This window comes from Thalia democratica, chromosome 1 (assembly GCF_965202585.1).
Source record: "Thalia democratica chromosome 1, ktThaDemo2.hap1.1, whole genome shotgun sequence".
NCBI lineage: Eukaryota > Metazoa > Chordata > Thaliacea > Salpida > Salpidae > Thalia > Thalia democratica.
The window spans coordinates 65,968,276-65,985,821 of NC_139165.1; the positions used below are offsets into that span (position 1 = coordinate 65,968,276).

Sequence of the window (17,546 nt, forward strand, 5' to 3'; positions counted from 1 at the left end):
CAAAATTGCACGAGTGCACAAATTTGCACGAGGATACTTTTGTACCAAGGGTCAATTTTGCACGAAGGCACTTTTGCACGAGCAGACAATTTCGCACGGGTTAAATTTTTTTTATAATCTTTTTTAATTTTTTTTAGCTTTTTTATCACTGTTACCCCTAACCCTTACCCTCGGTCAGGAACTTTTTTCTTATTAAATAACTTTTTAGTTTTTTTTTTCTGTGTTTTTTTACTCTCGTGGAAAAATGTAACTCGTGCAAAATTGTCTTCATGCAATTTTGTTTCCTCGTGCAATTTTGGCTTCGTGCAATTTTGCTCTCGTGCATTTTTGTTTTCGTGCAATTTAGACCCGTTCCCTAAAACAACATATATAGAAATAATTTTTATCTTAAATTGCTATTTAAAGTTGTTACTCCTTTCAACAACTGTTCTTTTTTGTGTGTTTCATTTTTTATTTTGCTTATTGTTTTTGTTAAAAATTTATGATCTATAGTTTTTGTAGAAATTTCTATATATACCTGTTTTTTGGTAGTTAATATATTTTTTTTATAACAAGTTTTGTTTATGTTCTAACACTATCAATTTCAATTTGTAACCGTTATATTTGTTCATATATCAGTGACAAGTAGGCCTGTTGAGAACATTTTAAAAACAAAGTTTTAAGCTGCCGTAAAACTACGCTTTTTTGACCTCGGTTTAACATGTTCATACAACTGAAAATGTTAATTTTTATAAAACGTAGTTATTTTTTAGCTATGGAAAAAAAAATCAAGTTCAAATAAAAAATGTTTTGAGAACGACCAAATCTTTTTATTTTATTTTAATCTTATACTTTCAATTTAAAAAACAAAAAAAGTTCGACTTCTTACAATATCAACACTAAATTTGAGTAATAAATTGTTTTTTAAATCTTTTAACATCTTCAAGATATACTTAACAAATTTCACAGTTCTCACTATATCTTTAGCATTCAGGCTACAAAACGATCAACATTAAACAAAAGTTATGGCATCTCAAAGTCTTCATCCAAAATTGCTGTTCATTTCTCTAGTTTTTTTAAACTAAATTTATGTGTTTAGTTTAAATTTAATAAAAACATCTTTCAATAATAATATGTTTTCATTTCATATACAAATGTAAATTTTTTAAGCAAAATATAACAAATTAATATCTAGCTATTAGCCTTTAACATAACTATTTTTTCTAAGTTGTTAATAACTATATGAAAATAAATCAGTCATATCTATGATGGAAAATCTACAAAAGTTTTAAAAGAATATTTTTCAGGAAACTATACATAAATAAATATGTCTTTCTTTCAGAGTTGAGTTTGTTCACAAAATAATTACAAGAACGATAAAGTCTGTAATACAAAACATTATTAAAACTAGGTAAATACTTATACATCTCCCCCAGATTTTATCTACAAAGGAGATGAAACGACACGTTTAGTTGACAAAACAAATATTTACAAAATTTGCAAACTTAAATACAGTTTTCTGTGCTAAAATCAACGAAATAACACTCAAAAAGAACGGAAACCACTAAAATGTTACAATTAACATAGTTACAATTGTACAAAATCATTAATTTAAACATCAGTTTAAATAGGTTTGTATGTACCACTTTCGGCATCGTGAATCCTTCTCCGGGTTCTTACACGACCGGAACGACGCAGTTCGTTCTCTGGAAACACTCCATCGTTAAAAAAACTTCTTTCTTATACCCTAGATTTGTCATTAGGGTCCAAACGAGACAATCTACCATTTTTCTGATCTGTAGAGGATTGGCTTTCATCTATGCAATTTGAGTCCTCAGGTGGAAGGAAGGTAGCTAGTTTTGTTTTGCAAATCTTGTCAAAGTTATCTCCAGCTTTGAAACGTATTCCTTTCTGGGAGCGCTCACCATCAAAACTTTCCTTAAAATCTCTTCTCTCATCATTGCCAGAAAAGACAAACTTCTGCAGTGGTATGTTTGCTTTTCTAAGATAAGGGATACTATTTCGATATTTGCAAACAGAAGGATTAAATTTTCTTGAAAACTTGCGATTTCGTACAATTAAGCGACCTGATCCATCAATCTTGACAACATACTGATGATAGTCTTTCAGCTCTACCATTATACCACTTTTTCTCCACTTGTTAGGGAGGTTACCTGCTTGATTCTGTATCATGACATGATCACCGTCTCACTTAAATTTTTGAGAAACTTAACAAAACGAATACTGAGAGATTCTTCTTCTTTTTATTCCAAACGTCACACCACATTTTTGAGATCTGCGGGTTAACACTCTTTCTGACGTAAGGTAATGACTTCTTTAAATTTCGTCCCAAAAGGAACTGTGCAGGGGATAGTTTGCATCCTCGATCAGGCGTATTTCTCTGCGAAGTAGAGCTTGTATCATTCTGTCATTATTTAATTGACCATTTAGACCAACATTTTCCATTAACAAACGCTTAGTGGCCTTTACTGCTTGTTCTGATCTACCGTTTGACATAAGATGATATGCAGATGGCATACGATGGTGATACCCCATTGTTTAAGAAAACTCTTGGTAACTTTTGTTGAAAACTCTGGAACAACATCTATAAATACTTCAACTGGAACACCAAAAGTAACAAAAATATGACGTAAAGCTTTACATAGTCCTTTTGAACCAGACTCATTTGTACCTAATTTTATTCTTTGCTGTTCTGTTTAACCTGTAAGTCTGTCAGCGGCTACAAAATAATACCACACTTTGAAATAAAAATAATCACAGACAATCGATTCAAAGGGAACTTTTGGAATCAATAGCTCATTTGGAGGTAGGCGAGGATTGCTTTGGGATTTGTGCGGTTTTCGTCGCCATTCAGTGTATAGAAATACATTTTTCTGTCCCTGTACCTCTTTTTCTTCTTTACATTTTTACGCTCGAACATATTTTCCCTACGACCTCGGCTGCAAAAGCTATCAAAATTTTGTGTTTATAATCCACCAACCAGAAAGGCATTTGACTCATCAGCATTATTTTCGTGACTTTGATAAACTTTTTTACGGGACTTTATCAAGCATTTTTACAGGCAGAACACTCAATATACTTCATATTTTTACTGCTCCAAACAATTTTATCAGTTTATTTATTACATATGCTAGAAGTTATTTTACCACTTGGTTTTTGTGTGGTTTTCTCTAAGGATTTGTATGAGAAAACTGAGGCTGTAACAGCGGGTTCCGTCATCGCATCTTGTGCCATCTCTTTTCCTTCAATAAAACCGATTGTCTCATTGACATTTTTCTCATCTAGATTTTCCCATCCTAGCACCTCTTTACGGATATCCTCATCTGCTAGACCAGTCACCATTACATCTTTTAGGATTATGTCTGTAAAATCTATCATTTGATTACATCCATCCTTTGGGCATTTACATATGTACAAGCATGTACTGCCTTTTCTCTTTAAACGGGCAGCAAATGATCTAGTGTTTTCAGTTTTTTCAGTTAAATCCTGTCTTGTACTAAGAAAGTCTGATCGTCGTACAACAAATGAAACAAGAATAACTGCAAGCTGCTTGATCATCCTTAAAAGCTCTTGCTCACTTAAATTTACTACATCTTCATGTCGCTTCAAAATAGCATCGCCTAGATCTTCCTCACAGCACTGGTGCAGTTGACGACGTTTTTCTACCTCTGTCATCTCCATGCTATGAGGAAGATAAATAAAAATACCTAGACTTTATCATAAATAAATATATCTTTCTTGGTTGAGTTTATTCATAAACTAATTACAAGAATGATGAAGTCTGTAATACAAAACATAATTAAAACTAGGTAAATACTTATACAATACAAAAGTTTTAAGAGTGCATTTTATTTATTCATGCGTTGAATGCAACTTATTTTTTGATAATTTTCCTGTGTAGATTAACTCCCTAAGCCAGGGTTCGTCAGCTTTTTATAATACTATGGATTTTCAAGACAGCATCTTTTGCGGGCCAGACTTGTTAAAAAACGGGACTATATATTTTAAAAACTAGATGTTGAGCTAGAACTTATATTGAAAATTAAATCTATTTTTAAATCAGAGCTGTTCCAAAAGAAGCTTTCGTTAGTCTAGCTGTCTTATTAAACATACTTTTTTTGCTTTTAACTCCTTAAGACTTTATAGATGACTGTTAAATTATAAAAAGCTGACATTTCTATCCGCTAGAGCTAGACTAACAAAAAATTCAAACTACGGTAGTCATACTTTAATTACAGCACAGTTAATATTGTGGAGATAAACGTATTGTCACAATCTATTTTATTTTCGAAGCAAAGTATTTATAATAAGACTGTCTTAAATCTAGCAGTTCTAGCTTTTATTTAGTTTTTTTTTTCGTTAAAAACAAATGCACGGCAATCTAGTTGTAAGAAATCAGAGGAATTACACCTGCTTAGTTTACAAAAACTCTATTTATAGCAGTGGTCGACAAACTGCGGCCCGCGAGCACATTTATTTTTTGAATTGAAAGCGGCCCAGCGAAAGAAAATTATGTGGCCCGCGAGCATGTAAATGCGGTCCGCCGAGCAAAAACATATTTTGAGTCAATTTTTTTTCGGTAGTTCGATTTAATTTAATTATTTTCGTTTCAAGTCCCTGTATAAGATTTTTAAAATTAAAAAGACTTTACTGCGTTGGCTTAAAAATGTGAAAAAGTCAGATTAGCATTCGACTAGTACTATTTTCACAGTTTCATAATAACTTTCTTTTTACAACAGCAAGTTATTATCTGAAATAAAGTGTTAAGAGTGCTTAGATTTAATAAGTAATATATAATACTTATTTAATAAATAAAATAAATGCAAATGTTTTCCATTATGTACAAGAGTAATGCACAGTAATTAACTAAAATGTCATTTCTTTACAAATGAAGTATTTAGTTTAACATGTAGTTTATACTATGTTTCTCTTATAACTAGTTTTATAACTATATTTTAAGTTTAAATATACACAAATACATAAAAACTACATAATAATAAAAACTACATAATAATAAAAACTTATGTTTATTATATTTTGATTTTGACACAATTTGATTTTTAAGAAGTTTTCTGTGCACTTTAAATTAATTTCTATGCACACAAATTTACTTAGACGCTCATATTTTGAACCACTTTTTTATTTAATACTTAGTTAGATTAAGTTAAGTTTAAAAATAATGTATTATTATTATCATTTCTATAAATAATATCTAAGTGTATACAGACACACTTTAAATAATATATTTGACATAAACTAAAAAAGTTTTTGTTATTTATATATTTTCAGTTTTCAAATAATATTTTGTTGCAAAGTTTAGTTTTTTTTGCCATTTTTTCGCGTTCTTTAATAAATTATAGTACTCCAAAATTTACAAAAAAAAATCAATCAAGCTATTGCACCTATTAAACTTTGGTTGTAAATGTGCGATACACTTTAACAAAATGCTTTTTTTGTGCAAGTTTTATAGGATCTGAAATTATTTTCTAATAATTGAAGGTCATAAAGTCCTAGTAGATATATCCTTTTTAGTAATTACTTTTGCTACCTTATAACTTGCCCTAACAATATTTTTATGATAATTCTGTAATTGAAAAGAGATAATCATGAGCTTTGTTGAAATTGACCTAGGTAATTTGTTTTTTTATTATTTCGTTTCTAGTTTTGTAACAGCTATCTTTCTTTGAAAAGACATTGATGAAATTAAAGAAATTAAAATTTAAAAAAATAGTTTATAGGTAAAGAATTTATTTTTTTCTAGTTTTATTGCCCACATAAAATTAAACTTTTCTAAAATGGTATTAGAAAAATATTATGGGACTTATTGTGTTTAAATGAATGAAGAAATATTCTGAGGAATTGAGTATTGTACCTTGTTTGATTGAGAAAGGTATTAAGCTTAAGACACCTAAGACATTAAGGGCAAAGCCATAGAGTTCAATATGATCCTTAAGGAAGGAACAAACTAAAAACTCAAAAATCTATCTCTTCCTGTGTTATTCAAACTATTTACTCTTTTTAATTTTTTTTTTTGAGAACTCTTAAATGCGTAACTAAACGATAGTGCGTAGATTCGTGAGAGGTGACTGTACTCCTTACCTAAAATAACATTAGTTGTTGTACTGAGTAGAATATTTAACTATACAAAAGCATGTAAACAACAACAGTACAGTTTTTATCTATTTAAAAAAGTAAATAAGTATGTTAAGAGTACAAAGCTGTTCACAAGATATGATATATAATTTTATTATCTACTTAGATATTTGTTAAAACTTAAGATCAAAATATTTAAAAAAAAATCAATTTCATTTTTTTGTGTTTTTTCTAATCTTTCCTTAATTAATCAAAGTCTCTAAGTGATAACTCTCTTAAATAAAAGGTATTTTCGTTTTTTTTCTAAAAATAACTCTGAATAGTAAATATTAACTAAAATTTTTGAATGATGTAACTTTGACGTAAGTATTAAACGCAAATAACTTATATGTTAAGTCTGTTAAGTTAAAAGCATTATAAAGAAGGTAGAAAAAATTACAATATTATTTTAATAAAAAAGTTCAAGTTTTTTACCTAAGCTTAATTTACTATACTAAAAATAAGTGGCTCAAAAATAAAGCAATAGTAATTTTATTATTTGTTTCTTTTTTTATATGAATCTTTTCTTTTCATTTTGTTAAAGACGTATATACTTTTTTTTTTCAACCTAAAATACCAATTAAAATGTACTTTTTTTGACTTTTACTATTTATTTTCAAAATAAATTCACATTAATAATAATTTTATGAATTTAAGACAGTATTCAGTGTTTTTATTATAGATTTTATTAGTTTTAACTCGAGTTTTATAAAAAGAAAGCCTATATATTTTTTAGATTATGAAAAAGTGAAGGAATAATAGGATTTTTTTTATTGAAGCAAAAATTATTTTATTGGCATCATTTACTTTTTACATGCATCACTAAATAAACTTTCTACGTGATTTGACTGCATTATGACGTAATATCCTGATAAGCAACAAGAAAAAGGCAACTATTTTAACGATATTTTTTAAATGATGTTTTAATTTTTAAATTGAACACTTTTTTATTAGAGCTTTTAAAAATAACTATCAGGTTTTTTGTAAGTTTGCTAACGTTTAGATAAATAAAAAACAGTTAGAAAAATTAATTGTAATTATATAACGTTACTGATAAGTACTTCAAAGTTACTATACTGTAAAAAATACTTTTATTTTAGAGAGCTTTCACCACAACGTAGAATAAATAATCAATTTTTAAAATGAAAAGCTATGAAATATTCAAGAAAATCATTTTTTTGTTTTTAACGTTTAAACTTAGTTTTGAGTTAAAATACTTAAAGACTGAATATTCCCAAACAACGGTTTGTAGGTAAAGTTTGTTTAAAAATACTTAAGAAATTTTATCATTTGTTTTTATTTATAAGCTAGTTTTACTCTATACAAATATTTATAACTTTCTAACCTCAGGCTTATAATTTTTACTTATAAATAATGTACACAAGTATCAAGTTATATAACAATGAAGTTATAAATATAAATTATATTTTTTTTACTAGCTAAGTTCGTGAACAACTGCATTTTTATTAGATTTATTTATCATATCATTAATTGTACTAAAAATAATGTGTATTTCTGTTAATTAGATAAGTGTACGTACACTGTAAAATGTACAGAGTACGTACTTTTTTAATGTTTATTTAGTTTATTTTACTAAGTTTATTATGTTACGTATGTTTTTTATTAATAAAGTTGTAGCTACGTTTAGTTTTTTCTAAAGTTTATTAAGCAAACAATGTTTTGTTCAACTCCTCATTTTGCGTTTATAAACTAAAATTTTGAAAAAATATCTCTAAAAGTTATGGAAACTTATTACAATAGTGGTTAAAATAAACCGTGTACTTTTTTTTTATTAAAGTAGATATCTCTAATTGTTTCTTCAAAACAACCAAACATATAATAAAGTTGTAGCTACTGAAGTTGACAATTATAACTGTTAGCATTCAAAACGAAATACATTAATAAATTAAAATACAGCTTAAATCATATTAAAATTAGTCGGTTACAAGTTTTGTGCCAAAGTATAATGTTTTAATTTTGCCTAAAGTCCTCTTAGGAAATTATCTTATTGATTTCTAAAAATTGCTCGTTGATAACTTAATATTTATAACCAATAGCGATAGTTTGGTTTAAAAAGCTAACCATAAAACATATTAATATTAACTATTATAGTTTTAATTTTTTTAAACACTAATGAAGAACATTATAACTATAAAAATTTTTTTTTTACATATGTGTATCTTAGTTAAGGATGGGCAACGTACGGCCTGCGACGTATTTTTTACATTGATAGCATATCATATTGATCAAACAATACTGAGCTTTAAAAAAAAATGAAATGTGCTTTTATTTTAGTTCTTTGTTCACAATAGGATCTATTAAATGATAATTTCGTTGCCAACTTACTTTAGAGGAGTTTTTTTTTATAGACCACCCTCTAAAAGGTTTTTAAGAAGTCTAGCCCCAGATAAAATATTTTTCTGGTAAATTTGGCTCAGCCACTCTAAAAATTGTCCAGTCCTATTGTAGAACAAATTTTGTTTTTTGTTTTGTTTCTTAATGATAGTTGTAGTGATTTTTATCAATGTAGGTATAAGCGAAATTGTAACAGTTTTTATCACAAATTTAAATTTTTAACAAGCCAAATAAAATAAAATAAAAATTAAAGCTTAAATATTCTTCGTTATGTAGATCAAGTCTACTTTATGTAATTATATTTTTTAACTGATAGTTTGCAAAAATATTCGAAAATTACATTACCTTTTTAAATTTGTCTTTCTTATTTTTTAATTTTAGAAAGTTTCTTTGTTTATGTCAAATACCATAACTAATTTATTTAGTATTTTAATTCTTTGTAATAACATTAAAACTAAAGTTTCAAATATTTTAAATTATGAATGATTGCTTTTGAGAGAGAATCCAGTAAAAGTAAAAGCTTAAAAGTCATATTTAAGTTTATATAATGATTAATTTTCAGAAACTTGGGAAACCACGCAATAAACAAATATGGTGACGAACTTAAAGGTTTACGAGAAAAAGCTCATAGCTCAATAAAAAATTGCAAATACTTTATCACGTTATCAAACTCCACTAAAAGTAAAAAGTTTCATATTTACACTTATACTTTGTTCACTAATATGCAAATTTTTAACTAGAATTAAACGGATCCATTTGTTCGAAAATATCAAGAACTGTATGGTTAGAACCATCGTGCTTCACAAATATATCGCAACTAATTGTTGAACCTAATCAAGCCCACTGTATGAAAGTCAGCTTAGAAAAAAGCTCACAAAAAGTGAACGTTAGTAAATGCAGTGACATTGCTAGATGGAGTGATTGGTTTATAGACAGTTTCAATAACAGTAACTTAACTTGTACTAAAATACTAAAACGAAACTGCATGGTTGACACAGTTATTGTGAATAATACAAATTGTGGTTTGAATAAAAAAGTCTTCAAATGCATGCAATGCAAAAAGTGTAGTAAGTTTCGTAACAAACGCGATGGTTTTAACTCGTCAAATATTCTAAGCGAAAGAAAAAGAACGAGAAAGATCTACAAAAGTTTAAAAGAAACGGTACGATTAAGAAAAGAAAATTCAACCCACGAAGAAACAGGTAGTGACCTTTCGGACGTTTTTTACTCGTTCTGGCCCGGATTTGTAACCGGCTTCGCATGCTGCGCTGGAGTTATACTGCTACTTTTCACATGCTACAAACTGGCTATATCTTGTAACAAGTGGAAAAATTTCAGAAGAAACGCGGAGTTGAAGCTCTACTATGCTAAACCGAGCCCAGCTTGGCAACAAAAAATCACCAGCGTCATCAAAAGAAATGATCCTAAAGACGAGTCCGAGCGCAGTATAATTGAGAACTACGTTAAACAGTCCACAAACAGGTCTATTAAAAACTTGGTGTCCGCCAATCAAACGATCGGCTACGATGATTCAGGTTACCAGGCTGATGAGGATCTAAATGACGTCGTAGTGCAAGGCGAGGCAAATGAGCTCAGGTTGAAAAATGTGAAAAGTTTACAGCAAAGAAGAAACATAAAGAAAATAAACAAAGGCGAAAAACGTTTATCATCAAGAGAAAGTGACGATAGTCCTCCCTTAATCAGGTTAAATGTTTAATTTTGTTTTATGGTTTTTGATTTCTTAGCAACTGTTTGTTAGCGAGTTGTTTTAAAAAATCATCAACCATATTTTTAAAAATGATTTTTTTATATTATTAATAACTTTCAGCTTCCTTATTCTTTGTTTTGCAATTACTTATACTAAGTTGAAATATGATAAGACAATAAGTTTTTCTGAGGCTCAGTACTTGTTAAACAACTTAAGTGTAATTTTTAAGATTTTTGCAAGTTTCTGGGAAGGAGAAAAAGAAGGAAAAGACTTCAAAAGATGACGACTTGCCCCTTGTGCCTAAATCCTACCGATTAAGACTAACTGCCAAGCAAAGAACAACATCCAGTTTTAAAGATCAGCCAGTCGGTTTCAAAGAAAAAAGAACATCGTCTAGTGTCAAAGAACAAAGAAAATCCCGGGTGGTCAGTCATTATGATAGAGTTAAAAGAGCAAACACAAGATTTATTGATGAAGAAAAGAAGAGACGTTCACAACCAGTGCAGAGCTGGTCAATAAAAAATACAGAACACAGTTGAACTTTGAACTGCGAGCTAGAAAAAATCAATACCAAAGTTTTATTGATCTAAATCAGAAAGGTTATCTTAACAGACAAGGGTTAAATTTATATCATGTAACTTAAATGTATTTATTTTATTTGAAGTGTCTATATCACATATATATTTTGAAATAGATTTTTGTTTGCAAAATTAGTAAATATAATTCCCTAGGATTAATCATTAGTAGTTAATTTTTTAATTAACTAAGAAAAGAGCTTTATAAACTTTGCTTATATACACAAGATTACACCATATTTCAATTTACAAACATTTTTTTTTTGCTTTAATTATTTTTTAGAGGTATAACATAAAAAAACTTTTGCCCTAGAAAAATTAAAACATAAGTAACTAACATTATTTGTTATCATCAGGTTTTCTCTTACAACAGCTTTTTATTTTAACTCGTTTTTTATATAAGTTCACAGTAATACAACCTACCAAATATATTTTTTATATAGTGTACAAAAAAAAATTAACAACTTTATTTATTTTAACTTATTTAGTGTTATATATCATTCGTAGATTTAAAACAAAATAACTGAATATAAGAATTATAAACTTGTATATTAGTTTTGTTATAGTTATATACAGTTGATATCAACAACACTTTAAATAAAACAAAAAATAATTTGTAAAAACTTCTTTTTTTTATTGTTTAAGCTTTTCTTAGCAAGTTCCATATGGCGCATTAGTCAAATATTACAAAACTGATTTACTGCAGTTAATTTTCTAATTAACGAATGACTGAGAAGCTTTAGAGAAAATAAATATTTAACTTAATTGTAAATTAATAGTCGAGAATTTTTATTGTTATCTGTAAAGTATAAAGTACACAACTTTATTGTAAGACAAATGCCTATTCGTTCTTTTTATAATGGTTTTATGAGGTTCAGTTTTTCGCCAAAACTTTTAGCCTTGGAATGGGTGTTGTCCTAATTTAAATTTAATTTCTTATTTTCGTCTAAATAAAAAGCTTTCTCGTGATTTATAAAATGTAGCATACTTACTTTTTAATTTATTAGTAGGTTGTATATAAATAGGTTACTCACAAATAAAATTTTGAAGACTTAAACTTATATATTTAATTGTACTGTGAGAGAACACATAAAGTGAACACTAAAACATGTTTTAACTACTTTTTTTCTGTTTGAAATAATTAATAAAATTATTATCTATCTTTTTTTCAAATCATTATTTTATACTTTAATATAATGCAGTTGTTATGCAAAATATTCAAGTTTCAAATCCTGATATTACGAAAATCAAGTGAAAATTTTGCTGTGAATTTAAAAATTAATAATTGTTGTAACTGTTATGGAAACTTTGTTTAAAATTTTAAATTATTTTTTTTTACATGTATAGTGCATCCTCGCTAATCTGGCCATGTTGGACAAGCTTTTTTGTAACAATAGCTGTATTACCCTTTGGACAGATAAGAGCAAAATAAGTCTTTTCTTGAAATAATCTACCTTGTATACATTTAACAATGCATATATAAAAACGCACACTAAATTTATTGTTAATATAATGTTTTTTTTACAACGAACCAAGCAATAAAAATAGAAAATATAATCAAAACTAAACTTTGATAAAGTTAAAATTGAATTAAACTAAAGCAAATCACACCGTAAACAGTACTGTTTATATCGGTTTTAATTTTCATATCTGAATTAATTAAATCAACTCCTCGACTAAAACCGGTCGGATTAGCGAGAGACCGGGTTAGCAAGGACCGGATGAGCATTGAAGCACTGTATCTTTTTAAAGTTTGGTTAATTTTAAGATTTTTAGACAACTTATCAAACAAATTTTTTTAAAAGCTTTCAAGACTGTTTGTAACTTTTATGAAACTTTAAAACTTAACTTTATAAGAAAATATCTAAAAAATTAAATTAAATGAAGATAGGTAATTTGTAGTTCAAAGTTAAATCTTTAAGAACACAATAGTTAACACATATCAAAATTTAATTGTTTATAAGTTAATGTTATTTACACGGTAACAAAAGCCAATACCAATAAAAAAACAATAACAAGTATTGGCCACATACTTGAAACAAAGTTAAAGTTTAGAAAAAAAACTGTTATATCCAGATAAAAAACAAGTTTATTATTATTTTTTTTTTTATAAAACGTTAACTACACAAAAAAATATTTAATTTTTCTAAGAAACCTTGTTTACAAAAATATACTTTAATAATTGATTTTGCTAAACAGAAGTGTAAGTTCTTTAAACCAAATAGAAAATATCAAAGCTCTAAAAAAGTAAAAGAGAAATTTAATTTCAACGTTGGTTAGTTTGAAAGATATCAAAAAAAAATAATTGCAGCTTTTTGGTATGCTATTAAAGTATTCTACTTTCTTTCTGTACTCTATGTTTTTTAAATGTATATAATATTTCAGAAAAAAAAAACTAAATAGTTGTTAAACATTTACAGATTTTAAATACATGTGATACAAAAACTATAACTAGCTTTACGTTCTTTTATAGTAACCACATTTTATGTTCAGACTATAACAACTTATACATATTATTAATTCGTTGAACGACAAAAAAACGATCAAAATATTTGATCCTAGGACCTGGTGCTCGAAGAAGCTTTCGAATATCGAGTTGTACACTACGGATACTTTCAAGGTCTTATCCAGGACAGAATCCTTTTTTTTTTTGTTATAAGACACACAAAAAGTAACAATTTTTAGCGTTAGAATTTTATAGTTTTATAAAATAAAAATAAACATAAACCATGTTAAAATAAAGTAGACACACTATAAAACTTTACTCAGAATAGCTTGTCATAAGATAAAAATATATAAATGGTGTTTTAGTTGTAAGGTGTATGTTTCTTAGAACAATTACTTAGGCTTATTGACTTATTTTAAACTGTTTTTAACTGTAGTAAGAAAACAGTAAACTAATACGATAAGTTTGTTTAATACAAAAAATCTTATAAGTATTTTTTTACAGTAATTTAAGTAATGATTATTATTTTATTTTGTTTAAAGCAATCATACCAAAGACTTTGTAAATGTATCTAAATATAAAAGAAAAACCATTTTATTAAACTTATGTAAAATGTAGCAGTACTTTTTACAATCTAGACTGTATGAATGTCATCAAAACCCAATTAATATGCTTAGTAGGGACCAGGGGCGTAGCGTGGGGAGGGACACTGGCGCATGCGTGCCACCCAAAAAAAGAAAAATGTAAAAAAAAGAATGTAATATCTTTATCCTTTATAGTTTAATTTTTCTGCTTAATTTGCCTTTTTTCAACTATGTTTGTCAAGTATTCAAAAAGTTAAACGAAATTTTGAATATCAATTAGTGACAAGTTAGGAAAGTACATGTTATTACTTAATATACTGATTCGGTGCAGAATTGCAAACGCGCACCGATGTTGATGAAAAACTTTATAAGGAAAAATTTTATAAGTTTATTAACTTCATAAGAATTTATACTCAAAAAGTACGCAATTCATGTAGCGCACCGCTGGAGTATAACCTTATGGTAGTTTATTTTTCTACAAAAAGTTTACAAAAATACGTCACGCTTAAAGAAAAATTAAACAATTTTACAATTTTTTTATTATGCTACATTGTTAAGACTACTGCTAGTTTTCTGAACTTTATTTTTGTAAACATACAAGATGAGCGTGTCGGCCTATAAGAAATAAACTTTGTTTGTGATTTTTATTTTAAACAAATACAATCAAATGAATTAAATTTAAAAAGTATACTTTTAACTATTTGACAAAGTTGTAATAAACTGTAATAACAGTTATAAAGTTGGTTTATTTTAACTTCTGTGTAACTTTATTAAAATTATGTGCAATGAGGTGTTGGTATCACCGTTGTATTGTATATTAAAGAGATTAATATTTTTTTCGTAAATAAAACAGATACTTTCGTTTTATTGAATATATTAATTTTTAATGATATAAAGTTTACTCTGAGTAATAAAAACAATTTTTATTTAGTGAGTTTACATTTTTGCAAGTATAAGTAATTTTAATGAAATTTGTACTTTTATTTAATTATTTAATTTTGTAATATATAAATATTTTTTAAAACAGTTAACGAACTTATTTTACTTAATAAATTTATTTCAATTATATTACTTATAAAAAGTTTTTTTATAGCTAATTACAAAAGTTTTAACTATGAGGATTTTTTGAGAAAAAAATTTGCGCACCCCCTGACCAAAATACCACGCTGCGCCACTGGTAGGGACTATTTCTGGGTAAAGTGATTATCGGTATAATCCTAATACTTATGATAGTAATATCTCATTGTAATCTATCTATACTCTAACCATTCAAACGTTCTTTTAGTAAATAGTTTTTCAGATCGTTTTCGTACCTTACAAAATGAGCCTGATCTTTTAAGTCATTTGGCATAATAGTTCTCCGTTTATTATCCTGATATACTAGAAATCTATGCCTATGTTTGTTACTGTTTGGTAAATAAAGTTTTTTTGTAAAAGTCTTGTCGAATAGTTATGTACTTTATCTACATTTTTTAATAATAAGATATACAACTAACTTTATTTTCAAAAACAAACAGACTTAACAAAAAAATTTGTTTTTTATTATCAAATACGCTTGACTAAAAAAAATGTTATGTATAGTAATTTTAAATATATGTTTCATTTAAATATTTTTTGAATATTTATATTTTGTAAAAGCAAACATTTTATCTTTAAGATGTACATTACTTATAGCTAAAATATTTGCTTAAGTTTTCATTTTACATGTTTTACATATTACTTTGTATGACGTAACTATAATTATACATTTTTATTTTTATACTTGAAGCTTTTACACTCTTTTACACATTAGCATTAGTTTTTAGCAATTTATAAAAACTTAATTTATTTAAAACTTAATTTTAGATATTTAATTCTAATAATACTCTAAGTATTTATTAAATTGGAAACAAAGTTAAGTAAAATTTTGCTAAATTTTTAAAATTAAAAAAAATGTTGTCTAAAAATTATGGTGTTTTTCATTATTTCAGAAAAAATTCTCCAAATTTTTGTAAAAAGCAAAAGGTTTTTAGTGAAAAGTTATCAAGAGTCCATGTTTTTCTCTAGGTTTTGTGATCTAAATTCCAGGTTTTTTTTACAAAAATTCTCAATTCCAGGTTTTTTTTACATAAGTTCCTGGTTTTTGCAGGTAAAGTGGCAAATGCCGGATTAAAATTTTATAACAATAAACTAATAACTTGACAGAAGTAGATACATCACTGAACTACTGTAGACTTATGTAACTTAAGGCTTTTTACAACAGAAGAACAGGTAAATTCTTTCATAGTAAATTCAAAAGCAAAATCTAGAACTTGTTCATACGACAAATGAGAACCTGATAAAAAAATTAAGCTTACAAAACATAAATATTTCAATGTTTTTGGTTTATAATATTTTGAATGTACTTATAATTTAATAAAAATATATTTAACATAAATTTTATTATAATACTAACGTTCAGCCTAAATTTAATAAATTGAAATAAATAATTAATAAAGTTAAATAAATTAAACTGAGAAAAATATAAAACTAACAGTTACTTGCAAGGCTTGTGGCACTTAGGGCATAAAGCACCTTTGGGTAGAACTTTGTGTTCTATTAAAATTTTTCAATCAAAGTTTTTGTCCATAGCTTCTTCTTTATAAATGCTCTTTCTGGTTAAATTATATCAATGCAAACACAACACATCCTACTAAATAATACAATATAATGAGTGTACACTGTCTATATGAAATTTGTTTACTGAAGTAAAGTTGTTTTCTGTTGCACTGTAACCGAAATAATTTTTTAAACTTTGAATTTGTTAGAAAATGGGTTGGCAACGTTATTTTGTCAGCGGGTCAGATTTTACTAGAAAAAAATCGTTTGCGGGCCTGACTCATCTCTATGTAAGATGTTGAAAAAATTTTTTGAATTTTTAATCATTACTTTACTTTTTATAGTAAATATTTATTTGCTTCAGATTATTATCTTAGAAAATGAAGAACTAATTATATTTCTTTGATATAATAACTGAGCTTAATTATGATTTAAAAATTAGTAAATTTTTATTATACAAAAACAAAAAACGAAGTTATTCCAAAAACTAACATAAGAAAATAAAATATATAAAATTTTTGCAACAAATATTTTGTCTCACTTTATTTTTTCATTTTTTAATATTCGTCATACAACGAACACTACTTTATGCTTTGCTGATAGAAACGAATGTACTTTTTTTTTGTCGTACTTTATAAAAAGATAAAAACGATTTTAAAGTGTTTTACTTGCATCATGTTAAATAACTTGAAGTAAGATTATTTTTAAACTAAAAAATGTCAACTTGTAAGATATAAGCTAATACGAATATATTTATTTAATTATTTTATATGACTGATAAATTTTAAATTATGATGAAAGTTGTAAATGTATTTATCTAAGTTTCTTTCATATTTTTTCTATCGTAATTAAAGTTTTATTATTTTTAACAATGTTTACTTTATAATACATTTAAAAAAAGTTTACAGTTAAAAAAAAAAATTAAGATTATCAACGATTATAAAAGTACATTGTTAAAAAAAGTTAACGTTTTAGCAAATATATTAAAGATGTTTTTAAAACTATTTAATTAAACGCTTTAGTAGACTAGAAAAGATTAATAAATTTTCAATTGTTCTAAAGAGCAAGCATTTTTTTTAAGAATACAAAAGTTTTTAAGAAAAGGTACTGTGTTAGATATAAACTAGCATAAACAACTGATTCTCTTTTATTTTACATACTGAAAATGC

At 26.6% G+C, this 17,546-nt stretch overlaps 1 protein-coding gene across 1 annotated transcript; it reads left to right on the forward strand.

Annotated features, from left to right (window-relative positions):
• The first annotated feature begins 7,268 nt into the window (after positions 1–7,268).
• Positions 7,269–10,920, forward strand: LOC145844187 (uncharacterized). Its single transcript, XM_082951560.1, has 4 exons — positions 7,269–7,384; positions 9,050–9,168; positions 9,228–10,191; positions 10,425–10,920. Exons 1-4 carry the CDS (start codon positions 7,275–7,277, stop codon positions 10,732–10,734), a joined length of 1,503 nt encoding a protein of 500 aa, XP_082807686.1. The 5' UTR covers positions 7,269–7,274; the 3' UTR covers positions 10,735–10,920.
• The last annotated feature ends 6,626 nt before the right edge of the window (positions 10,921–17,546 follow it).